The 26,765-nt window shown below is 39.1% G+C and overlaps 2 protein-coding genes across 4 annotated transcripts; both read left to right on the top strand.

Moving 5' to 3' along the window:
• Positions 1 to 583: 583 nt before the first annotated feature.
• LOC120732193 (G-protein coupled receptor 20-like) lies at positions 584 to 10,898 on the top strand. The gene is made up of 7 exons (XM_040029616.1): positions 584 to 3,798; positions 7,104 to 7,381; positions 7,494 to 7,760; positions 7,850 to 8,094; positions 8,649 to 8,733; positions 10,154 to 10,279; positions 10,446 to 10,898. Exons 2-7 carry the CDS (start codon positions 7,184 to 7,186, stop codon positions 10,629 to 10,631), a joined length of 1,107 nt encoding a protein of 368 aa, XP_039885550.1. The 5' UTR covers positions 584 to 3,798; positions 7,104 to 7,183; the 3' UTR covers positions 10,632 to 10,898.
• Positions 10,899 to 13,651: 2,753 nt separating this feature from the next.
• Positions 13,652 to 25,182, top strand: LOC120732192 (solute carrier family 45 member 4-like). 3 transcript variants are annotated; one of them, XM_040029614.1, is made up of 14 exons: positions 13,652 to 13,816; positions 15,789 to 16,096; positions 18,420 to 18,488; positions 18,892 to 19,080; positions 19,179 to 19,358; positions 19,732 to 20,396; positions 20,518 to 20,628; positions 20,722 to 20,970; positions 21,071 to 21,190; positions 21,405 to 21,504; positions 21,583 to 21,663; positions 21,756 to 21,886; positions 22,719 to 22,787; positions 22,923 to 25,182. In XM_040029614.1, exons 2-14 carry the CDS (start codon positions 15,841 to 15,843, stop codon positions 23,232 to 23,234), a joined length of 2,532 nt encoding a protein of 843 aa, XP_039885548.1. In that variant the 5' UTR covers positions 13,652 to 13,816; positions 15,789 to 15,840; the 3' UTR covers positions 23,235 to 25,182. The 3 variants fall into 3 exon arrangements, with proteins under 3 accessions (XP_039885548.1, XP_039885547.1, XP_039885549.1); XM_040029613.1 differs by having other exon boundaries at positions 20,515 to 20,628; XM_040029615.1 differs by lacking the exon at positions 18,420 to 18,488 and having other exon boundaries at positions 20,515 to 20,628.
• The last annotated feature ends 1,583 nt before the right edge of the window (positions 25,183 to 26,765 follow it).

Raw genomic sequence — 26,765 nt, 5'->3', positions numbered from 1 at the left:
ATGTAACAAAGTGAGTGTATATTTTAGAGGCCCAACTTAAAGTAGATCATTTAAGATAAATTATAACTTTCACTCAGCTTCTCGCTGTTAAACTTTCCACAATGGTGGAAATTTTTGCAAATATCTGAACTTGAAGCAGCTTTTGGAAGACGATGTTTCAGAGCTGTACTAATTTACTGTGGAACTGTATTGCCTTATCGCCTTAGATTTCTGTAGACTAGGCAGATATTTAAGTCTATGAGAAAAGACAATCTCCGAGTTGGTGACTAATTTCTCTTTCACCTGTTAGTGTACAATTTGAAGGTTTGTAATAATTAGATTAGGAGACAGTAATTTAACATTTACCAAATTAGAAGGCATATCTAATGGCTCACATGGCTCACGAGTTGGGAGGTCGTCTTGTAATCAGAAGGTTGCCAGTTCGAGCCCCGGCTTGGACAGTCTTGGTCATTGTGTCCTTGGGCGAGACACTTCACCCGTTGCCTACTGGTGGTGGTCAGAGGGCCCGGTGGCGCCAGTGTCCGGCAGCCTCGCCTCTGTCAGTGCATTGTAGCCCCAGGCTGTGGCTACAATGTAGCTTGCCATCACCAGTGTGTGGATGGGTGGATGACTGGATGTGTAAAGCGCTTTGGGGTCCTTAGGGACTAGTAAAGCGCTATACAAATACAGGCCAGTTACCATAATTGCCACTGTATAAGATCACACTGCTGATAAAAGTTACTCTATTAAAGGATTACTTTTTTCTCAAACTACCACCCTACTGAGACTTCACCATTCAGAGAATCATACCTCAAAGAAAACTGAGGAAAAAGACAACTACTGCAGTTTCCTTCCAGCTTACTCCTAAGCGATCCTTTCACCCCTTAACAGTGTTCGATGTACAGCAGTGCATAGTAATTTTACACCTGTATGTACCGCCAGTGGCTCCTGTCATTAAATTCAAGACCCTGTTGTCTGAGGCTCTGAAGTAATCAAATATTAATACCTCCAGGCAGTGGTATAAATCTGTAATCAAGACGATGATGATGATGTCTGTGACACTCACCACTTAGCTCTTCTTTCAGCTCCTTTATCAAGATTAGAACGATCGTGTGATGCATTCAGAAAAGCAAATTTACTTCCATCCTTGGATGTTGGGTTAATGCTTCACTTCACCTGCATCCCAAATTACAGTGAGAGTCATATACATCATGTATTTTCCAAAATAACCTCAAATCTTACTCTCCTATTTCTTTTACCAGTTTATTGTTAATGGTTACTATTTAATGTGTGTTTGGATGATAGCAAGGTAAAAGCAGAAATTGCAAAGATATAATAATACATCCAGACACAGTCATTAATACTCATACACTTCAATCTTTAGTCACAGACATTTACCAAACCAGGGTTTAAGGACTGATAGTCATGATGATCAAGCTCACTGCCTACCTGGCTAAATATTCAGTGTAAGACAGTGACAGTTTATTTTAGTTTTTTATTTTATCCAAGGGCACAAAACCAGATCACATTCTCACTTTCTCTCCATGTGCTAGTAGATTAGTCATCCATAGGTGTGAGGACAGGGCTGTGAACCTGCATTTTGTCAGGTTGACAGAGAGTTAAACATGAAGTCTGGGACAAATCATAAAGTTTCTCAAGTGTGACATTTGGTTAAACAATCATCACGGGCGATTAGACTGTAGATAAGACAGGGGACTTTGGATATGTGAGGCAATCCCTTCAAAACAAAAATAAACAGGTATAATTTTTTCTTTAAGGACTTGGTAGGAAATTGTATAAGGCTAGTTTGGTTCCTGTCTTTAAGGATATTATTGTTTCTGTAGAGACTCTACAAGTAAGTTCACGTTTTCCTCTTGTGCTTGTTGTCATGAGGGATACATGTAGTTGTTTACAGAATAATTTAAAAAATCTCCTCATTCCTGTTAAACAAGGAAGGCAGGAGACTTTACTTTTTTGCTGCAGATGGCTGCACCAATGTAAGAAATGCAAAAAATGTCAACATCTGTTACGAATCATCGGTGTTCAGAATGATATAAACCACACCTTCCAGATCCTCTTACCCACAGATTGATGCACCATCTCTATAACAGCCTACATTCACAAAGACATTATATACTGTAACGGTCTGTCTTCTGTTTACCCACATGTGCAGACATATATATATTTACTCCATGTTTTTCTCTGAGTATTTCTCTAACATGTTCCCGTGCCCTTGCTCCATGCACTTCTTTCCATTCTGTTCTTACCCTGCTCGTTCTAACAGATTGATCCATGGCGCTTCTCTTGGCATCCGTTATTCCGGATCTTTTCTAGCTAGCCTGACAAGTTATGAGTGATGATGATTCTCCTGCCAGGAAACCAGGAGACCTAAACCTGTCCCATTCTGCAAGACTGATGGATGCTTGAACCAGGACTAGTTATCAAGAGACAGCCCGAGTCTTACATTTGAATGTGATTTTTAGTCAGACCAGTGTATTTACTTCCTGTATTTAGGTTATGGATAAAAAATATAAGATATGCTAAATGCTGCACATTACAGGAGACATGATGACAATAATTAAGCATCCATCAATTTGAGTACATTACATTACATGAGTTTTTCAAAGTTTGTAATGTAATTGTTGCTTGTAAATACATTTAAAGCAATCTAATCATGTCTTTATACATTTATCAACACATTTAAGAAATGTCTACAAAATACAGTAGATGTGTCTAACACACACATGTGCGTGTGCATATCCACACAAATTTTCACACATTTTTAAAAAATCCAGTGAAGAAAAACAGCAAACAATATTTAGCCTCTAATTTTCCTTCATACAAGTTCACCAATATTTTTTATTTCGATTGTAGTAAAGTGCAGATGAGCCAAATTTATATGTATCTTACACTATGTCTCTTTGCACGCCCTCAGTTCATTTGTCTGAAACATCTGCCTTTCCTGATTGGCCACTCGGCTCAAACAAAGGGTTTGAACAGCAGATGTATGTAACTCTTGTGCTTGAGAGGACTATGTTAAAGATACTCCTTCTGTTTGACATCATGGAGAGCCAAGTCTGAAGCCTGAGCTTTTGATTCACAGGGATTACTTCAAACACTGACTAAGCTTTTGAAACTTTGGCCATGTTTGATATAAGAATCCATCACTGCACACTCTGTTTATATGAAAGAAAGTCACAAAATCAGAAAGAAAAACCCCTAGAAAATGCACAACATTTGTTACAGAATATGTTTTATGTGTGCATGCTTGTGCTTTACACTGGTGTGTGTGTGCATAGTGTATATGGGCACATGCATGTTCCCGGGAATGTAAACACATTTTAAGACTTCCTGTCCGGGGATGAAACTGAAGAGAGCTTTAGAGAGTGAGGGAGGAAGGTATTAAGCCCGAGCCGCTGAATGAAGAGAGAGACTAAAAATGATGGAAAAAGAAGGAGAAATAGGAGAAGAGAAAAATAAGAACACACTGACACAGGTGAGATTTACAAACACAGATGGAGAGGCCGATAGACAGGAGGGTGTTTGAAAAATTTGGAGATATTCAGAATGGGCAAGTACATCTCGTTCACAGATTTACGCACAAAACAGAAATGGAATTCTACCTGATGATGAACTGCTTAACGCAGAAAGACGACTTCCAGAAACGGGGATGAAGATACAAAGTTGCAAAGGTCACTGAAAGCTGAAGTATCCTTGGACAACGATGAAGGAATTTTGGATTAGGATTTAAAGACACCCCAGTTTCATCATAGTTGACTTCAGAGTTACTCATTTGACTGATCTCCTTTTTCTCAGCAGGTATGTCATATAAAATTTCTATTTTATTAAAAAATTGAAAACTTAATGAAGTGTTTCACCAAGTTAGATTTTTGTGAACTGTTTCTTAATCAGGGTGTGCTGAAACACCAGCGGCAAGCTTTTAGTCCAATCGCGAGTACATATGTCTCTAAAATCAGAGTTGTCTTGAAGGGTTTAAGTAAAACTAGGAAAAAACATAATATATCACTGTCACACTCCATAATTTTGCCTTATTTGTTTTCTTGAATGCTGTCTTTTAGATGATCAGTAGCACACACAAACACACACACATAAAGCCAGACTCCCACGCTGCTAGGATTTATTTGCACAGTGTTATTTTGGATCTTCCTCTGAGCCCTCTCTTTTCCTCCCAGTATCATTTTACAGTCATTGCATCATGACTGTCTTTGATTTCGGAAGAAGAAGAGCAACAATAAAATGGAAACAGTGATGCATTAGATTACATCTGGGTTGCCTAATGTTGCGGTATTACAGTACAGTTACACTAGGCAGTATTTTAGCTTATAGCAGATAGAGAGTGTGAGCCCTACTGTAAATTTTATTTTAAATTAATAGCATTTTAATTTTCCTACCATAAATCTTTACTTGATGGCCCATGATGGCAATAGAAGAACAAACATGAGCTCGTCGTGCTGTTAGGGTTGCCTAAGGATTCCAATCATGTTATAGCTGTATCACATGTATTAACTCTTGCATGCTTTAATTGACATTTGACATCAGTAAAAATATCCTAAATGTCATTCGTTTAGCCTGAAAAGTGATGACTTGAGAGGGTCAGTCAATTTATACGATTGCAGGTGCTACTAGATTTTGTACATTGAGGCTGTTTCAGGTTCATTTTGAGCCACGTCTGTTGAGATGCATTCTAGAGCCACTCGTGTGAGTCAAATCACGGAAAATTGTGGATTTAGGGAATCTTGAAACTATGTGTGTATTTTCTATGGGATAGTGGTGACAGAGTTCGAGGGTGACCTTGACACTGTGTTCCCACCACAGCTGCCCAGGTTCCCACAGAGGTAGGCACTTGCTGGTCTGGAAATAGTAAAAAAACAAAACAAAACATAGAAGTGATCATATGTATGATGCACATAAGGAACAGAGGTCATACAGAGGTCAGATGGTGCCTTGATACAGACACAAGATGTGCACCCGCAAGAGCAAGAAGCAACAATGTAACTAAATAATCTAAAAATGAAGAAAGTAGAATCCCTGTATTCTGAACTTCTGAGATTAAATTAGGTGACAGCTAAATTAGATTACAATAGAACTCAGAAGAGGAATAGGGAGTGGGTAGATCAGTGCTAGGTGGTATCTTATTGCTGTTTTGGATAGACAGACTAGTTTGCAGTTATACAATAAGCAGTAGACATGATGTTTAATGGTTATAATGTATAATAAATCCCAACAGTTCCAGAGTGATCTCGCCATTTTTACTTTCAATAAAATATATTTAAACAATTATAGCTGCAATGTTTTTATTATTTAGATTAAACAGGGCATGATGTTGTGTGATAGTAGAGTTTTTTTACAAAACCCAAAAATATACACTTTCTCATGCTCTGTGAAATATTATTTAACATTAATAATTAATCATTAATTTAATATTGTCTCATAGGCTATTTATAAAGTCTAAAGCATTTCATTTTGGATCCTGTGAAGACACGGTTTATGAACAGTGTGTAAGGGTTAATAAGCCAAATAATAAGGCAAACTAAATGCAACTGGCTGTAGTTACTGGTGTCACAGGAAAATGTCTGACTACATTTCTAAGAGTGAAATCTAAGTGGAAAACCTTTAACAAACTGAAAAGAAAAATTCTCAAAGAATGTTTGGGAACAGTTTTTAAGTAATTTTTAAATGCACAAGTTATTAGAAATAAAGAAGAAATGACAACAGGGCTAACTTTTTTGCCATTCTGCTGAAACTTACACATAGTTCATGGGTTGCTTAGGATGAATAACACTCATATTTGTGCATATATCATAAAAGAGAGAGAAAGAAGCAAGTGCCTAAATAAAAACTTTCCTCAGAGTACCTCACTATAACGCTTGTAAGCACTGTTAATAATGATGAACTAGGTCAAATAAGCTGACTAATATCAGAGGGTGTCACTGTGAAAACACTCATTTATTTCCTTCAGTGCTGTTAATGTTGTGTGGCTAGACTGCTCCGGTTCATGCAGATGAATCACATTATTCATGCCTCACCCTCAGTTGAGCATGTTATTCCCATTAGCATGAATAGACTACATTTTTCATCATGATTATTTTGCTAAGGGATTTGTTGTAAGCAAGGAGCACAAAACACAAACTCCGGGCATCACATACACTGGGCTTCTTAAACCTTCCCAGTGTGGCACTCACAGGAGCAATTAAACTGCATTTGTCATGGAAGACAAAGGATGCAGAAGTGAAATCCAGCTCATTTATGCGAAACATCACGCGACTTTGGCCTTTTTTAGTGCTTTAAATGCCAGTAGATTATCCATGAGATTGATTCTGTAACCTTTTTCTTCTCCTTCACAGTCTTCATCTCAACACGCTACTGCTGTCCTGTTGGCTTTAGGTGTAAAATCCTCAGATCACTTTTAGTAAAAGTCACTTAAAGTAAAAGAATTAAAGTAAATAAACATACACACGCCAGCTCAAACAGGGGCTAATTAATGTAGCCATGAAATGACTCTCTTACTATAGATCTAAGCTTTTGTGAGCTATTTAAATGGAAAAGAAAACAAATGATCTATCTCTTTTTTATTATGATTAAATGAAAAGGTCCCTAGATGTCCAGAGTAATGACGTGTTGTTTCTGTAATTTGTGAGAGGGTTATATCTTGGCCAATAAGAGCAAAAGTATTTATTTTTTATTTGTAATAATAGCTGGAATGAGAATTAATCCTAGCCCCTCAGGGAGTATTGCTGTAGTGATAAATAAATATAGTTACATTATAAATATATGGGTTCAACAAGCCAGTTATTGGTTTAAAATAGCCATGCCAGTGTATCTGTGACAACAGCAACAGCCAGTATGAGGTCAGAGACAGAGAGAGTGAGCATCAGAGAAAAGGAGGACAGTGTGTGTCCCTGTGTTTCTCTGTAGATGCTGAAGTCAAACATAGAAAAGAGGAAGTAACATAGTACAGCAAGGCAGGCCTTTAGAGATGATGTAACTGTAAAACTGCAGGTTTCTGTTTAAACATGAAAACTAATGCAACGAATGCGTGGATCTGTCAGTAAATGTGGTGTATATATCTCTATCTATAAAACTTGTATTATTCTCTCTGACAGTTTCCACTTTATCATCCGTGTCATCCTCACAATCCTCATCAACATCATTAAGGCGGCTTATCACCTCATCGCACATCATCATGATGATGAACATTAATGGTACAGAGTCCTGGCTTTTCATCAACACTTCCTTTAATACACCTCAAATATCGGGTCCAGCAAACACAAGTGGTATGGAAAGATATCTTCAAAGACTGGCACATTTAGACGAGGGGCTCTACAATGACTTCTATGGCCTTTGGATTGCACTGGTGGTCATAAACTCCCTTATTTTCCTGGTAAGGTGTTTTGACGAAGGCTTTTTAATGTTGCACATAATTTCTATGTTGAAATTTAGTACCTCTTACTAATTTTCCTCGCATCTATCTTTTAACTCTTTTGGTTTTTCAGGTGGGCATGGTGCTCAACATAGTTGCACTTTATGTTTTCTGTTTCCGCACCAAGCAAAAGACCACCTCAGTCATCTACACCATCAACCTGGCCGTGAGTGACCTCTTGGTGAATCTCTCTCTACCGACTCGCATCCTGCTCTACTACAGTGGAGGAGCTTGTATCACCTGCTCATATCTGCACATCTTCAGCTACTTTGTCAACATGTACTGCAGTATCCTGTTTCTAACCTGCATATGCGTCGACCGGTACCTTGCCATTGTGCAGGTGAGTGTCGTCTGTAGCTTGGTTACACAGTCGTGCTTTTGAAAATGCTAGACACTTACAAGGCTGCACATTCTGTTCTGTCTTTGTAGGCTGAAGCCTCTCGTCGCTGGAGGAACTCCAGTGTGGCCAAATGTGTTTGCATTTCTGTATGGCTGTTTGCCATTGTGGTTACCTACTCCTTTCTTTCCACCGCTTTTCAGCACACAGGCTGCTGTCTCTCAAAGCTCCTCTTTCTCACCATCACTGAGTTCTTTCTACCACTTGTCATCATTGTGGTCTTCACTTTGCGCATTATGTGGGCCTTAACAGACCGTCGTCTGATGCAACAGAGCAGGTAGGTAGAACTAATATTACACTGACAGATGGCGGGAAAGAAAACTAAAGTTGTTTTTCTTGTATTGAAGAAAATAAAGTGCATCCACAAAATATTCAGAGGAAATCACACACTGGCTCTGAATACTTATATACATGTTATGTTTTTGTTTTTTGTTTTAAATTTGCAAGAATTTCAAGCAAACCTTTTTCACATTGTCGTTATGGGGTATTGTGTGCAGAATCTCGAGTGAAATGTAAATAAATCGATTTTGGAATAAGGTTGTAACATGACAAAATGTGGAACAAGTGAAGCGCTCTGAATACTTTTAGGATGCACTGCATTAACTGTTTACATGGATTCTCTCCAGTTATTCCAGCTTCACCGTACAGTCCTAAGATGTGCAGGGGTTTTGTTAAATGTTGATTCTGAACTGAAATTGGGTTTGAATGTGAGCCTCTTTGTTCCATGTGTGTATGTGAGCCGTCTGTCTGTCTTTGACTCACTGACACATAGGATAGTTTGTATCCCATAAAAATATGCAGATAATGGTATCTTTAACTTTATTTTCTCAGGGATAGGAGAAGGAAAGCTGTCCAGCTGTTGACAACTGTGCTGATCATCTTCACAGTCTGTTTCACACCCTTTCATGTTAGACAGGTGAGCAACAAGTATTTGCAACAAGTATATATAAAGTAAAAGGCCAAGTAGTATTAATGATTGTATTCTCCCTTATGAAACTGTGGATGCTTTCAACTTTATCCTCTAAAAGGATTACAAATGAACAAATGTGAGGCAGAAAACCAGCCTTTGCTTGAACTGCTCATAAATTATGTCCATGCTTGGGTGAACCTTGACCCTGCATTGTGGGTCACCGGTAGGTTCAGGACAATTTTGATTAGACAATATTACCAGGTGATAAAGCAACAAAAAAAATCTATATATATAACATAAATATATAGACAAAAATACATGTACAATATTTCAAACCAATATTGACATGTATTAAAAAGACAGAAAGTTTATGTATACACATACATATACACACAGTACACAGTCCTCCATTTTCAGCAGCTCAAATATAATTGGACAACTTCCTGATAAATAATTTTATGGTCAGATGAAGCCTGTTTCCTCACTAACACTCTCCAGGAGGTTCATGTATCATTGTCAGAGTCTGCAATCAAGAGACGCCTTCATGAATGTAAACACAAAGGGTTTACAGCAAGGTGCAAATCCACTGGTTAAACTTAAGGACAGGAAGGGCAGATTAGACTTTGTCAGAAACCATCTAAAAGAGCCTGAGCAGTGCAGGAAAAGATTATTTGGACAGATGACACAAAGATTAACTTGTACCTGAATTGTGGGAAGAGAAAAGTATGGAGAAGCAAAGAAAAAGCTCATGATCCAAAGCATACCACGTTATATGTCAAACATGGTTGGAGCCAGTGATATCGCATGGGCATGTATGGCTGCCAGTATAACAGGGTCATTAGTATTTATTGATGATGCAACTGCTAACAGAAGCAGCAGGACAAAACTGTGAGGTGTGCAGGGCTGTTCTCTCTGATCAGATCCAGACGGCACTTCATGGTGACAAAAACCTTACCGCAGAAGCAACCAGAGCGTTTCCCAAGACAAAGAAATCGGACAATGTTCAATGCCCAAGTCAGTCAACCCAGTAGAGCAGGCTTTTCAGTTACCAAAGACAAAACTGAATTCAGAAAGATCCACAAACAGACAGCCACTGAAGATGACTGCAGTAAAGTCCTGGCAGAGGAGAAAACTGAGCATTTGGATATAAATGGCTTCTAGACTTCAGGCAGTCATTGACTGCAAAGTTAACATAAAATACTAAACTAAAATACAATAGAATGTTATTTTAAAAAAGCTGAACACAAAAGTAGGGAAAATAGTAAGGATCTCAAAGTTATAATTTTAATAAAATACAACAAAGATAAAAACAGTAAACAGTGAAACACAATAAACATATTAATGAAATGAACGTTTTTGTTTGACCTAATGATAAAAATGTATTTGCTTTTATGGGAACATTTGGCATTGCCTGTTTGTGCTGCAGGTGGTGGTATACTTCTACCCTGACATGCCTCACCATGTGATAGTGTACCATCTAACTGTCACCCTCAGCAGTTTGAATAGCTGTATGGATCCTGTTGTCTACTGTTTTGTTACAAATAATTTCCAGGTAAGACTGAAGCACTTTTCCTATTCTCTTCCTCCACATTCTTTAACCTAACTTGACATTTTTCTTCTTTTCTCCACATCCACCTGTCCCTTCAGGTGTGATATGCCCATCATCATTTTTTTACTCATTGATTCTCCAAATAATTTACTTCTCCTGCTGTCTCCAGGCCACTATGAGACATCTTTTCCGCCGCGCAGAGCCCAAGCAGACCAGTGGTGACATTGTCAGTATGCAGCACAGCTCTAAAGCCTCAGCAGGGACGGACAACGCCATGACTAATAATGTTATATTGATGACCAAGATTCTCAGATCACTGCAGAGCAGCAACACAGGAAAGGACCGCACACTGTAAACTATTTTACAACGGGTGCATAAAACTATAAGTTATAGGGATGGCACAGTTAAAGTTCTGAGTTCTGCAACTTGCTGACCAGCAGAACTCAACACAGACACTCAGTGCTGCCATTGTTTTTTTCAATGATGAGCGCCAACACAATAACATGCAGATATTCACATGTATATGATATTCACACCAAGAAACATTGCCATCGCTCTGGACTGACTTTTCATTTGTCAATGTCTATAGACACTTGGTCAATTTAGCCAACTGCCCTATGGATATTATTAGAAACTACACAAGAAAATGTCTCAATAAAATGGTAAATATTCCAGTGTTGTCTGTTTTCCTTTTATTTCTGCCATTCAATTTGGCAGAAATAAGATGCAGAAATAAGATGCAGATTAATCAGCGGCGTGGTGTCACTCTTACAGAAAGGTGAGACTCTTTAACAAGACGAACTGGACCAGATTAAAACCGTGTGCTCGCAGCCTCTTGCTGGACTCTTCCTGGCTGAAAAATTGTAAAATGTTATTCTTTCTATAGTTTTCATTTAAATACACTGCTAAACAAAATGTGTTTGGCCTCTGACATTTTTCCTTCCTTATCTTTTCTGGCTGTTTTTTTTTTTTCATCAGTTTTGCATGTGACTAGACTCAGTGTCATTGCTGGTAGCATACGACAATACCTGGACCCTACAGAGGTTGCACGGGTAGTCCAATCCTCCAGGATGCCAGAAGGTTTGCTGTGTCTTCCAGCACAGACTCAAGAGCATGGAGTAGATTCTAGGAGACAAACAGTTACATTAGAAGAGCTGGAAAGTGTTTTAAAAAGTATTTAACCCATCAGCAGAACTGGTATCTGCTCCTTTGTGCAAAAAGCAGATATCAGGAAGAAGACTGCCAGAGCCCTACAAAATGACCACTAGCGGGCGACCAGTATGAATGTCTCTGACCAATCATTCACAGACAAACTTAATGAGGGTAGCTTTACTCAGTGGGCCCTGTGCTTACTGTCAGGACATTGGAGCCTAACTGACGTTTGCTGTATAATATCAAAATTTGCCACTGCGGCCCTGAACTTTTCTTGCAGGGTCACCCTGAGGATTAACCCTAAGGCATGAAAGGTTCTCGAAAAGCCATGGAGAACGTTATACTGGCTTTAACATTGTTCAGCACGACTGGTTTGGGGATGGGTCAGGCATGAAAAGGCTTATGGAGGGATGCACAGACCTCTACAGGCTAGGTTACCCACCCTAACTGATATTTGGTATCAAAATGAAATCTTACGCTCACCTGACTTAAATTCAATGGAACGCCTCTGGGATATTACGTCCATCCAAGTTGTCCTGTCGAGTAGCTCAGTGATGCCTTCGTCCAGATCTAGGAGGAGATCCTCCAAGGCACCATAAGTTTCCTCATCCTTGTTAGGCATGCATGCAAACAGGCCATACATAAAGCCATACAACATACTGAGTAACATTTGGAATTGTTGCAATGAAATTTCTGAAAAACGGACTAGGCTGCTACATCATTTTTTCAATTTGGTTTTCAGGGCGTCTTTAAATTCAGTTCTCTGTTGGTTGATCGTTTTCATTTCTGTCAAACGATGTGGGATCCTTTCTTTCCTAACACATTACCCCGTCCACATCAGTACAGGCAAACTTTTGAGCAGTGTCGTTACCATTTATAGAACTATTAGTTTAGCAAATGAAGCAATAAAACACTTAGAAAATACCTGACTGCCCATTAAACTGTATCAATGGAAAACTGTACATTAGGTGTGTCAAAAGTAAAAGTACTCATCCTGCACCAAAATATTCCCCATCAGTGATATATGGATCAGTATTGCTGCTCCTGATATTTAAGGTGGAGCTCATTTTAAACACTTGTTCTCTTGACTGTTCACTTTATGGGTTGACAAAGTGGATCATCTGCCTCCATCTCACCCTATATCTAACATCCTCTTCTGTCTGCATTTCCTCCTTCACTACATCCACGAACCTCTTCTGATGTCTTCCTCTTTTCCTCCTGCTGGCAGCTCCATTTTCAGCATTGTTTGTCCAGTATATCCATCATTTCTGCCCGCCATGTGTCCAAATCATCTCAGCCTTGCCTCTCTAACTTTGTCCCCAAACAGCTCAACTTGTGCTGTTCCTCTGATATATACTAATTTCTAATCCCATGCAATCTTTAACCAGCTCAGAAACTGAGATGTGAATTTAAAAAGTATATTAAATACGTTTTTTCTTCTTGTCTTTCTTTAATAGTGAGGGCATTTTCCTCCTCAATCCCCAAACAAGTAATATAATCAGAACATATTAGAGAATAATAACTACTGATGTACACCAGGGAGCAGCATTGCCTATTCTTTGAAAAAACCAATGGAGAACGAGCCCGAAGGAAACTTCAGCGCACTGGAAACCGCTTGGACGAATGATTCTTTGAATGTAAGCACAGGGTTGTTTGTTTGTTTATTTATGTATTTATTTATTTTTTACAACAGAGTATAATATTATGCGATTTTTAAATAGCCTGAAGAACTGATGGCTTCTAATTAATCAATCTTCACAGCCTGTTTTTGAAGCTCTAGATCACAATAAATGTATATTGGAGCAGGGAGGAAATTAACCGAATTAATGGTCAAGTTAGTCAAAGTCAATGATTTAGGAACAACATATAGGAACATATATAGAGCTATAGGACCAAGTTCTAGGAAGAGTCGAAAGCGTGCTAGCTAATAAACAAAAGAGTAAATGAATTAATGAATTATGAATAAATAAATAAATATCCTCCATTATGACTTTGTGAATTGTCTTTTTTTTTCCCAGTTCTTGAGGTCCATTATTGTTGACATATTTTCATTTCTTTATGTTATCAATCCATCAATTTTCCATGCAGTTGGTTCCACTTATATCATGCTAGCTAGTTGCCCTTTCACCGGCGTCCATAGGTGAGGCGTTCGCTGACGTCACGAAGGTTTTCTGATGGCCACGCCCCGCTGTGTTAATGTGGAAACCATTGAAATTGGTGAGTGTAGTAAACCCTATGGTCACCCAGTTAGCTTGCAAAGGTTTTGCAAACCTAAAGAAGTGAGAGGTTTTTTTTCTTCTTATTATTATTTTTTTGTGCTAACACGTCATAGAAGTTTTCCACAATGCGGAACTGGCTGAGCTTTACCACAGCGCTGTAAAATCTCAGGTACGTTACACGTTCCTGTCTGTCATGAAAGTGGGTTTCTCCGCTATTAACTCGCTAACGTAAGCTGCTTAATATCAGCCAAGCCTAGCTTGCTAAGGTAACTTTTTGCGTCAGTCAAAGTCAGGTTAACGGTAATGCGCCTGAAGTCTGGTGTTTTTCCTCTCAGTCCAGGCGAGAATACACTTTTATCGCTGTGCGCCTTATTCGCATAAAACGGCAAATAATTTTTAATATATTCATTTATTATTTATAGACTGGCAGGTAGTTCAGGTGAGGCAAAACATGTCATAACTGGTCCAACGAGCCCCCCGGACCTTCACGTGTACACACAGTCCTGTGAGAATTCAGCTCACACACCTCGATGAAGTTTTAAAAAAAGTTACCTTTCTACATTAATTTGTTCGGATTACTAACTAAACACAAAAACACTTTGATCTGTCTCTTTGTGAAAATGACAGAAAACTGCACAAGGCTCTCATTAAACATCAACTTATACATGATCTAAGCTTTTTTTTCATATTGCTCAACTCAGAAGAGCCAGGCAGAAAATGAATAAGTAAAGAATAGAAGAATGGTCTTTGCCATGCTCTCTTGTAAGGTATGTGTCAATAGGATCTGCTTGCTTTCTGCTCCACTTACGCAACAGCAATAGTGGTGTAATAATGGTTTATTTTTTAATGTGGCTCTTGTCTATGAGTCTGATTTTGCTATTATGACTTAAAGGTTCTAGATAGTGGCGATGTCACTGGATTTAACAGAGCAATCTTGGTTTAATTCAGTCTAAGTTTTTTGATCGTTTGGCCCTTTATTTGAGTCTATGATGCTTATACTTATTGTAAATTATTTGTTATGTCTTACGGCGTAATTTATACAAACCCATTATGGGGTGAACCTCTCAAACCCTAGACTAAGGGAATCAGGTGTCTCTGTTCGAACTCTTAGGCCTTTTGTTGGCAATGTCTGGTTCCACTTATTCCCCTTGAAAAGAGAGTTGTAAGATAAGAAAATTAAATCCTAAGGGCACTGATCTCTTCCAGGATGATGATAGATATGAGAGTGCTAGGAGTCTATGACCTTCACTGTCACCAGATCTGAACCAAACTGGATACCTGTGCATTGGTATGGGTTGATCTGTTTGACCACTCTCTCCATCAACATCATCTTATCATTAAGGGAGGTATTATCTCTTTGAGTAGTGGCTCTGGGAGTTATACTATTAATATAATGTATTGTATTCTAATTTTTGCTACATAACTTTTGTTTTGTCCACTTCCTGCTGTGACAAAACAAATTTCCCACGTGTGGGACTAATAAAGGTTATCTTATCTTATCTTATAAGGAGGGAATAAAGCAATTCTGGGGGAAGATGTTGCTACAGCACCCTTTTAGGACAGTGGTGTATTTTTTTTTTTTTTTTTCATTCACACTAGAATTTACTTGCAGAAATAACAGTTCATTAAAAAATCTACTTAATAATAATAAGACTTCTGTATCAGCATTTGGAGACTGAACAGATTTTCTGGAAAATGCAGGTTTTTGCAGGTTAATTTGTAACATTATTAGTAGGAGTTTACCAAGAAATCTCAAGATATTTTAACCCGGACTTGCCTGACTAGCACAAACTTTCTTAGTTGGACTTGCCCAAACTTCATGCACACAGCCACTTCTATTCAGGAGTTCACTGCAGGTCACCACCACAAACATCTGCTGGAGACCATAAAACACTTATTACCCCACCTCGCCTCTCTTACACTCTTCCCTACCCATCACCATTAAATACTTTTGGAGATGTGCTAAAACTGTGATTGTTCTCGCCTCTGTGTTTCTTTTGCTTTGACCTTAGTAGTGACTTGTTAGTCTTATGAAATAGCTTTATCTTCTCATGAGCTATAAAAAATCAAGGTGAAAACTATGCCTATTACATATTCTTTTTGACAGTGATAAGATGGTAAGATTGTGCTTGCATTTATAGGAAAAACTGTGGCACAAAGACATATATACTGATCTATAACAGCCACAAGCAAATGGTTCCCCTGAAGTCAAACCAGACTGAAATGGAGATGGCAGCTGAGGGTGGAGATGCTTCTCGTCTTCCAGAGATCAGAAGACCCAAAGAAGAAGAAGCATATGACAGTGAGAGTGAGACAGACATGGACGAGGAAGGCAGAGGAGTACGAATCCCTCTGCATCGCTGGGTAATGCACGGGACAGTGATGTTTGGACGTGAGTTTTGCTATGCCATGGAAACTGCTCTGGTAACACCAGTTCTGCTGCAAATAGGTAGGAGACACAACACAGTTTTTTCCTTATCCACTAGTTAGTTATCTTAGTGACACATTTGTGGCAGCATTCTCCTAATCACTGTCAAAAAACTTGAAGATTGGTTGCAGTGTAGCAGCGATTATGCTGTGTTTGGTTCACTATCTATATAACAATAGCTGGATTTGATTTGCAGGGAAGCTAACCACTGTTATCCAAACCAGATGCACATCAGTCTGTGGTTGTGGTAGTAGTCAGGTAACAGTGGTGACTTTGTGGAATTTGATTGTTGTCACAATTCATTGGTTTCAGGGCTGCTCTTCTGTATCATGTAGCCCGTATCTCTACTCAAGCGGGGAGCTTTGTGGTTTGATGTCAACTTAGCAACCATAACAGACCTGGAACAAAAGCATTTTTTACTGGTTAGGTATGAGAAGAATGTTTAACACAGCACATTTCACTTTTCTGCTCCATTAACAACATGATAAGACTGACTGATTCTAATTAACGTGTCTGATTGGGTAGTTATTTTTTCATATGCCAATGGAGTTTATTGCTAAACCTGTTGAATGTAAATGATCTACCAAGTAATATTGGTTATAGATGACAACGGACTATTGACATAGGATTTTTTTTTAAAGTTATTGAACTGAATCAGCCTCACTTATTTTTTGGAATGGATACGTTTTAAGCTAATTACATTAGAAAAGGAGAAATCTTTATGCTTTTTCTTTGCTTTTTAAAGCTTCAGGACTTGCAAACGATTGTGTTAAGACTGAAAGACACTGCTGAGCTGGTAAAACATCAGGATTTGTTTTGTCTTACCACTCATACTCTTGCTTACTTTGCCATAGCCAACACCTTTAAAACAAACATTCAGCAAGTGCAGTGCAGTTCATTTCATGCTGGGACAGGTTGTAATTTTGAACTTACCTTTGATTATTGCCAAGTAAATGCATCCATAGCTTGTTGAAATCCCAGGGTTCTTGACTGAACATGTGTTTAGAAAACTGTTTGACATTGCCTTTAAGCACAGTAAATGTGTTTTATTAACTTGTTGCAGATACACAACTTTGTTCATGTTTCTTTGTTCACAGTGCACAAGGTATGTTTGTAACCTAAAACTCAAGTGAAGTATAGACACGATTTTTCTTGTCTCATGGGTTTATCATGCTTTTACTTACCGTATGTGTATTTTTTAGCTCAGACAAACATTTAGAGTTTTCTTCCCCATGTACTTCTATTGGACACACAGAGACACACTCATGTATAACTACTTCATTAGTGAAAAGTGTATAAAGCATCTCTGAGCTTTGCTGCATAAGTCTGTTGAAGAGGAAATAAGCAGTAATGGAAAAGACAGATGGAGAGAGAGATATTTTTCATGCTGTGAGAAAGTTATATTCGCTTTTGTTGACTTAAGGGAGAAGGAAGGCAGGAACAGAGCATAATGTTCCCATGAGAATTATCCAGCTCAGTCAGCCTGCTGACATAATTCATCAGATTTTAAACCTAAAAGTCCACTTCTTTTAGAGTTGATGTACACTAAAAATGGAAATGCCTCTCCGGTTTGGAAATGGGTAAAAACAACTGAAGAGTAGTGTTTTGAGATTTGCAGACATGCTGTAACATAGTTTTGTCTTCGACATGCACAACTACAGGTTTCACCACTTTCCTGTTTGTAGCATATTTTTGACTGTGTTGATGTAACTGGCCGCCATATTACCAAAAATGCTTCTGCTAAGTTAAAAACCACTGATAATGGAAAAGCACTAGTGGTTCTTCAGCTGTGGAATGCAAGTCATGTGATATTATTAAAACATGGGAAAACTTGCCCTTTGTGTATTGAAATCATAATGAAAACGTTCTGTGCCTGTTCCTGCATGACAGGCATCTAAATTTGGCTTAACTTTGACTTAACTTATTCAAAACAGAGCCTGGTAGATAAGTAACTTATTACAAAACAATCATCAGCTTTTTGTCAGCATTTTTATTTTGTTTTAGTGAAAGCTAAAAACTGGTTTGCAAAAGAGTCAAAATACAAATATCTAATGCCAAAGCCTGATAGATCTCAGTATTTAAAAGAATAGACAATGTACGAATATTGCCTTGCATCAAAATAAAAATAACAGATAAAGGTATTCAATTCTGCAGAGTATGTTTTATTCCCACCACCGCCTAAATAAAATGACAAATATGAGACATTTACTTACATTTGGTTGTAATACATTAAGTATTAAGTTTTGTGGCCTGTCAGAAAACAAAAACACTTGCTCTTAGATCAGATCAGATTAGATTGCTGTTTTGTAATTTGTCTTTAAAGCTCTCTGTGGCTTTGCTCCAGGTTACATTTCAGATCTCCTTAGCCTGCACCTAACCACTCCAACTCTGCGTCCTCCAGTCAAATACTTACGTGGGTCCCATGCTCCCATTTAAAATCTAAAGGTGACAGGGCTTTCTCTGTTGCTGCTCCAAGACTCTGCAAGTCTTCCCTCTTTTATATGGTTCTCCTTCTCATTGGAAATCTTCAACTCAACTTGAAGACCTACCTATTTTCACAGGCTTTTAGATCACTTGGAAACACACGTCTCATTCCGTCTCATTTATTTTGTTTTTTTATGTTATTTGATGATGTATGCGTGTGTGTGTGTTAGTGTGTGTGTGTGTGTGTATGTGTGTTAGTGTGTGTGTGTGTATATATACATATATATATATATATATATACACTTCACTATGCTGTGGTTGTTTTTTAATTCTTATATTAGTTTTAGTGTAATTGAAAATACTTGAATGAATCAATTGTGTTTATTTTCCAGGTCTTCCTGAAAAGTATTACAGTTTAACCTGGTTTCTCAGTCCTATCCTGGGTCTCCTCTTCACACCTCTGATTGGCACAGCCAGTGACCGCTGTAGCCTGCGATGGGGCAGGAGAAGACCGTTCATTCTGGGTCTTTGTGTAGGTGTACTGCTGGGAGTGGCACTGTTTTTAAATGGTTCATTAATAGGTGAGTGGAAGGCTTCAAGGGAGATAATCTGCTAACAAATCATAAAAAATGCAGTTCAGCAAATCCGGTCTGTGTATATTTTGTGGTATTCTCTTCAGGCCTTTCCGTCGGCGACACTCCCAATAAGCATACTATCGGCATCATTCTTACTGTGCTGGGCGTGGTGGTGCTGGACTTCTGCGCTGATGCCTCAGAGGGACCAATCAGAGCTTATCTGCTGGATGTTGCAGACACAGATGAGCAAGATATTGCGCTGAACATTCATGCATTCTCTGCTGGTAAGTCTATGTAGATTTTTGGAGGTTTCGTTCTCAACATTCACAAGACTGTGAACCAGGAATTCATTCAGCGGGGATCAGACTGTCAACATTCTTAGATATCTGGACACCAACACACAGTTCACCACGCATACTACAGCTACTTCGTCCTCTTTCCCAGAATGAAATTTAAGTTGAAGGCTCACCTCTTTGACACAGTGGAGGAAAGACATGGACCGTGTAATTTGAATGTTTACATGGATGCAGAAAGCGAATGTTCTGAACATTATCAAATCTGAATACATGCATAATGTTAGGATTACAGTTGCACAACCCTCCATACATATTTACAAATAATAATGCTACACTAATCCCCTTATACCTGTCTCTTTAGGGCTTGGTGGAGCAGTAGGATACATGCTTGGAGGTCTAGACTGGACTGGCACAGCTCTGGGCCAAGCATTTCAATCACAGGAGCAGGTTCTCTTCATGTTTGCAGCCATCGTCTTTATTATTTCTGTCACACTGCACATGTTCAGTATCCCTGAGCAGCCCTTCAGTCCATCAAACCAGGTTAAAGACACAGAAAATGGGGATTCTACTGGCCAGGTATCTTTGAAGCCAGCTGGCCGCACACTGGATGTAATTACAGAAGAGGATGCTTCTGCTCGAGCTCGATCCAGAGACGACCCTGAATCAGATCCTAAGGAAGTGGAAATTGACTTTCTTGCTGTGGAGCGAGTAAGGAGTAAAAGTGATTCAGTCTTAGCCATGCCAGATGCTACAATTGAGTTAGATGCAGACCTTGACCCAGACACACAAAATTTCTTGCCAGAAACATACTTTCAACCTGAAATGCAAGAAGTCCTTGAAGATGTTTTCAAACTATCAGATTCCAGTGCTGAAGCCCCACCTTCTGTCAGACCACAACCCCCTCCTGATGGGATGGCCGACGTGACGCCTATAAGTTCAGTTTTATCTGAACTTAAAGATTCAGCAAATGGTTACCCGTCCTTCCAGCAGACCAACTGGGGCTCAGAGGATTCCCAGTTGAAACAGGTAAAATGGCTGCTGTGATCAAATATGGTTTTTGTTTGTTTTTTAGTTTATGGTAACTTTGAGACAAACAGTGTTCCTTCAGTAATTTCTACCACACTGCCTCTCTCTTCTGTCCTAGCAGGCCAAACCTGCCAACGGTTCTGAATTCCTCAGTGTTATGAAAACCCATGGCACCAAGCCGGGAAACCATGCATCCAGTACACGGCCAGGCAGACCCACCTACTACAGACAAGTATGGTTTAATTTATTGTTTAATCTTTAATTGACAACATAGGTTATTTTGCAGATGTATAAAAACTGATTTTGGTGGGTTTTTTCTCTTCAGCCCTCATTTACTTTTTCATATTATGGTCGAGTTGGAGCACAACGGCATCGAATGCGACACACAGGACATTTCAACCCTCGGCCAATCACCACGTCCCAAAGTTTGAATGATTTAAGCATCATCCAGCGGCATACAGACAGACGACTGTTGCAGCTTTCAGCCAGCAGTGTGTCATCTGAGGGCTCCAGCAGTGAGGGAGGAACAGACAAGGGTGGGAGTGTAAGGCTGCTGTGGTTGTCCATGTTGAAGGTGAATTTCTTCTTCATTCTCCTACTACAGCACTGGGTTATGTCAACAGAGATGACTGATGTTCCAGTAATAAATACTGCCTGTATTACTTTCACTCTAGATGCCCAGTCAGCTCTGGAGATTATGTGTGTGTCACCTGCTCACATGGTTCTCCATTATAGCTGAAGCTGTGTTTTATACAGATTTCATGGGGCAGGTTATTTTCCAAGGAGACCCCAAGGTATACACACAAGCACACACATACAGATACCTTCCAAATCCCATCTGTATTGTTGTTGAAGCACTACCTGACATCATTTGGTATTTTGTATTCCTTGGAAACCACACAGTAGTGCAGTGGCTTACCACATTTTACAATTTATGAGTATAAGGCACTAAAATGTCAGTGGAAGTCAAATCGTCAGTGTTTCTACTTTTTTTCTTTTTTCTTTAAGGCACCAGCCAATTCCACAGAGCTACAAAATTATCACAAAGGAGTACAGATGGGCTGCTGGGGACTGGTGGTTTATGCTGCTACTGCTGCTGTCTGCTCTGGTAAAACTCAAACAGCTTCATTTTTTTATAGAACTATTCAGCTAACTACTCAGTGAATGACATTTTTTCTCCACCCAGCCATCCTTCAGAAGTATCTGGATCATTTTGATCTCAGCATTAGGGTCATCTACATTCTTGGGACTCTGGGATTCTCAGTAGGTGAGCTGACTTATTAGAATAGTTGAAATATGAGTATAAATGTTGTTAGCCTCTGTAAAGTAACTTACAGATTGGATTCCCTCTCATCTTAGGTACTGCAGTCATGGCAATCATCCCTAATGTTTATGTTGCGATGGTGATGATCAGTACCATGGGCATCATCTCCATGAGTATCTCGTACTGTCCCTATGCATTACTTGGCCAGTACCATGAAATCAAAGAGGTATGATCACACTTGTCAAAGGAGCTTGCAAAGAAAAGCGTCTGGACTTCTTTAAGTTGCTTGAAGACGTTTCACCTCTCATCCGAGAAGCTTCTTCAGTTCTAAGGTCAAATGGTGGAGAGTCCCAGATATAAACCTAGTGGGAGTAACCCCCCACAGAGGGGACAAAAGGACCCCCTGATGATCCTCTAGTCGCCTGAGCCAAGGTGTGAAACTGGGCGTGGGTCCAAATCAGCCAGAGTTTCGGGTGTGTTCATCGTGAAACCTGGCCCCACCTTATCATGCGAATTCCTGAGGTCAGATGGCCCAGGATGTGAGTGGGCGTTAAGGCGTCTGGGAAGGGATCTCAAAACTGGATTATAGATGGCAGAGAGTTGGTGTCGTCTTCAAGCAACTCAAAGAAGTCCAGACGCTTTTCTTTGCAAGCTCCTTTGACTACGATGACCTGGATGACTGAGAACCTTCACAGACATATGATCACACTTATGTTCCTGGTGCATACTAAAACCATTATGGTCAAGTCTGAGGTTGTTTGACCAAATGTGCTGTAATTCAGTTCAATTCAGTTTTATTTATATAGTGTCAAATCACAAAAATTAAAAACAATCCTTATATTTAAAATTATGTTAATATTCCCAATTACTTTTGAAAATGATTGATGTGTCTATAAATGGCTCCAGTTTTTATAGTTTCTAAACAGTTAATGCAATAATTTTATTAAACCACTTTAATTAATTACTATTTGTTTTGAGCCTCTTCCCCATTTATTCAATTAGAAACATCAGTCGTTTCAGTAAAGTTACAGTCTTTCCTGTCATGCTTCTTTTCTCAGTACATTAACCACAGCCCAGAAAACACTCGAAGAGGTTTTGGGATTGATTGCGCTATTTTAACCTGCCAGGTAAGTACTGTACCAAATTAAGCTGACCCTGATGCATAAATTCAGGTTACACTGAGCAAAATGAGAAACGTTCAAAAGTGAAACGGCATGTTTAGGTTTTTGTAAATAGTCTGGTTACAGTATTTCCTCTTTCAGGTTTACATCAGCCAGATTTTGGTTGCATCAGCACTTGGATCTGTGGTAGAGGCAGTTGGCAGTGTGCGTGTCATTCCCATTGTGGCCTCTGGGGGTTCTTTCCTTGGCTTTCTTGCAGCTTGTTTCCTTCTCATTTATCCTGATTTGGAGCCCAGCAGCTCAGAGCAGGACGAGGATTCGGTGGGTTTTCCTGGAGTAGAAGACCAGAATGCAGAAAATACCAGTGAGCAGACACAGGCTCTGCTGAAACTCACAAACACAGATACAGAAACGGAGAGTTTGAATAAGATGGAAAACCACTCTTCTACCTGAGGATGACCATACAAAGACTTGCTTAGGATTATGCTCATCAAGCAGAAATCACAGGATGTGAGGTTTTTACCAAATGCATCTACCTGATTTACAGATTTTACATTCTGGACCTTTCTGAAGGAAAGATCAGAAAAGAAAAAAAAAGACATGGCGGAAAGTTAGGTCCATATTAAGATATCAAGGTGGAGCTGAGCTGGAACAATTATTTGCTTTGTGTACTAACAGAAATAAGTATTTCAGTTTTGATATGTTTCATTTGTCGTACTACCTCAGCTCTAATGCAAATAAATTTCCAGCTGCTTAGATATAAAGAAGCCATTAGAATACCAAAAGACAAATGACAGCTATCTGTTGTGACTGTTGAAAGTAAATTAGATGGTACTACTGAAACAAACTTTATTGGAAAATGGAATTAAGAAGCACACAGGGCACTTTCTGTCTCTCTTCTGAATGCTGATGCTGCAGAGTAAAGTAATGTCTGACACTTTACATCATAGAAGCTGTTCTATAACTGCTTAATAGACAATCATGATGCTGTAAAAATTATGTGTATTCCTGCATTACCTGCAGGCTAAATACAGATGCAGAAAACATTTTCCAATTTCTTGCTGAAGTGCCTTGAGATTATATTTTTGTTTAAGCTCTTTTTGATGCCAGATATTAATGTTGCTGGCTTTAATGCAATGGGATTCTGTCATTTAGACATAGGTCACTTTAGCTCACTCAGTATTTTGTCATGTGTGCATAAGGTTTGTTGCATTTGTGAAAACTGTTGTTGTCAGTATTGTCTCTGGCAGATAATTGGAATTCTCTTTGGGCATCTGAGAGGTTCCATAATGCATAATGTGTGTCTGTTGTTGACCACACAGAGACTTTCAGAGTTGTGGAGACTTTTTTGTGTTTACTTGAACGAAAGGATTTTTTTTTAGTCGCACCATTGAGATTTTATCCTCAGTTTTTCAATTCTGCAAACGAAATCTAGGCTGTTTTGAACTTGAGTCAGCGCTCTTACCCTGATGAAGTTAGCTATTTTAGCCGAAACATCAACAGCATAGTTAATTTTTAGCAGTGACTTACACAACACCTTCTGGTGTATTTAATAGTGCAAAAATGCCAATTTCAGTTCTAGGTTCATTTCTCTCACTTTATACTGTATCTGATTCAAAAGTCAGATGTTTTTTCCTTTCAGATTTGGACAGCCATCGCTTTTAACACCTGCCAGTTTGTCCCAATTTAGCCCCCAGCTTATCAATTCATGCAGTTACCTCCGTGAACAAGTAACTCCCTGTCACAGTCCCTTTCATAGAGTGCATTTCTGCCAGCTCCTTTGTAATCTCACACTCTTTTGTTATCCCACGTACAAAGATGAGAAACTGGGCTGTGTTGCGGACCTAACAGCGCTCATCCAGAACTGAAGTGAAAAGTTAAAATTGTCTGGCTAAAGCCTCACATTTTTCACAGTGTCCTTGATCTGTCTTGTTACTATTTGCATATTTTCAAATACTTATTTTATCTCAGGGCTAATTAGCTGGGCAGAGTCCACCAAATACTCTTTGATAAACTCCTCATCTGAGAACATCCTACTAGTGATGGGTAGACGAGGCCTCGTGAAGCGTTTCAGCACATTCCCCAAACTGTATCGATACTATGTCGACACAGTGTTGTTGTTTTGCTCCATACTGACACCTGCTGGACCTTAAATATCATTGCAGGCAACTTACTTGAGACTCAAAACAGACACTGATTCAATGACCTACTCAAACTTGTATACTCTGTAAGGTATTGTACTTTCCATGGAATCATTTTATATCTTTTACATTTCAAATATTGTAGGCATCTTTAAAATATATTGTGAATGACATTAAGTGAAAATTAAAATGAAAGTATTGTGAATGTAATATTACCCATTTAAATGTAACTGACTCAGAGTTTATTATAAATTTCTATTCAGAAAAATACGTTTATCCAATGTTTTTGCATTCAGTCTATTGCGTTTTTTTGACACCATTTCCCCAACTTTGGAAAACACACGCTCACGGGGCACAGATGAAACTGGGGTACACAAAAACTGTAAAGCCAGGTGGAAAAGGTTCGGATAAGACGTCTTCCTATTCCCCCAGTACGTTAAAGGATCCTCTGATCTTGGAATGTTTCTCTCTGCCAAGTAGCTGGACCTCAGTGATGGAGTCCGCTGTTGCATTGTTGGTTTGTCTGCCAACTTCTTCATCGAGCTGCAGGTTTTCTGAAATAATAAAAAATGCATGGCCATTTTAGTTTTTGTCATCTACCCCAAATTAGTACACATTAGCATCAAAATAAATGTAAGAATAAGCTGATAAAACTGAACTTGTCTGGAACAGGTGACTGTTCTGATGAAGGTCCAGGCTGTGGCTCAGATGCTGTGCGGGACTGCAGCAAGGCAAGGCAAGGCAAGTTTATTTGTATAGCACAATTCAACAACAAGGTGATTCAAAGTGCTTTACAGAGACATTAGAAACAAGAACAAATAAAAAGCATGATTTAAAATTGATTAAAACAAGCAAATAAACTAACTAACTAATTAACAAACACAAACAAACAAACAAACAACAGTATATAAAATCAAAACAGATAAAATCAGAACAGTAGATAAAATCAGTAGTTAAATGTAAGTTTTGAAATTTAAGCTTAAAGTGTGGATTTGGTGCTTTATTCAAATGCAGCTGAGAACAGGTGAGTCTTCAACCTGGATTTAAATAAACTGAGTGTTTCAGCTGATCTGAGGCTTTCTGGGAGTTTGTTCCAGATATAAGGAGCATAAAAGCTGAATGCAGCTTCTCCGTGTCTGGTTCTGACTCTGGGGACTGATAAAAGACCGGATCCAGATGACCTGAGGGATCTGGATGGTTCATACTGGGTCAGGAGGTCATTGATGTATTTTGGTCCTAAACCATTCAGAGCTTTATAGGCCAGCATCAGAACTTTAAAGTACATTTTATGGAGTGCAGCACACTCCATTTTCAGGCGACTGACTGCCTCACTACACTTGGAGGAACTACAAAATCCGAGTGTTTTAAATCTGGGGTCTAAAAGGGTTGATAGGGTCAACACACTTAATGACTCCAGGTTAGAAGCAGTGTCTGTGACATGACACCTAAGTTGGTCATGGAGATGGGTGGCTGTTTGTGTGTGTAGATGTAAAGAGTTCCGGTCAAGTGCACAATAAAGCATTTTCATCATCGGGATGATCTTTGATCCTGAAACTCTCCTCAGACAACTCCACTGTGGCCTGATGGAAAGGGGCCAGCACAAGAAGTGCTTCCCTTATGATGTTACACTCATCAGCCGTAAGTGGAGTTAAATCTGTTGAAGAGAAGCAACAGATACCCAGACTGGTTCTTTCTCATGACAGCCGTGACAGCATCTGATATGTGCTGTTCCAGTGTGTTGGTACCTCGTTGATAAGTTTCAAGATGGGCCGTCCCATCTACTGCTGCACTTTGGCAAGCTTTTCTTTGGCTGTAGTGCTGGATCTGAAGAATGATACGATTT

The sequence above is a fragment of the Simochromis diagramma genome, unplaced genomic scaffold (genome assembly GCF_900408965.1).
Source record: "Simochromis diagramma unplaced genomic scaffold, fSimDia1.1 OVJJ01000361.1, whole genome shotgun sequence".
In the NCBI taxonomy this organism is placed as follows: Eukaryota; Metazoa; Chordata; class Actinopteri; order Cichliformes; family Cichlidae; genus Simochromis; species Simochromis diagramma.
Note: the sequence above shows the minus strand (reverse complement) of the source record. Positions and strands in the feature narration are given on the sequence as shown.

Coding starts and splice junctions, on each gene's coding strand:
- LOC120732193 (XM_040029616.1), top strand. CDS start 7,184: ATGATGATGAACATTAATGGTACAGAGTCCTGGCTTTTCATCAACACT. Junction 8,734..10,153: donor CACCCTTTCATGTTAGACAG/GTGAGCAACAAG, acceptor TTTGTGCTGCAG/GTGGTGGTATACTTCTACCC. Junction 10,280..10,445: donor TTGTTACAAATAATTTCCAG/GTAAGACTGAAG, acceptor TGCTGTCTCCAG/GCCACTATGAGACATCTTTT.
- LOC120732192 (XM_040029613.1), top strand. CDS start 15,841: ATGGTTCCCCTGAAGTCAAACCAGACTGAAATGGAGATGGCAGCTGAG. Junction 20,629..20,721: donor GACCCACCTACTACAGACAA/GTATGGTTTAAT, acceptor TTTTCTCTTCAG/CCCTCATTTACTTTTTCATA. Junction 21,887..22,718: donor AGTACCATGAAATCAAAGAG/GTATGATCACAC, acceptor TTCTTTTCTCAG/TACATTAACCACAGCCCAGA.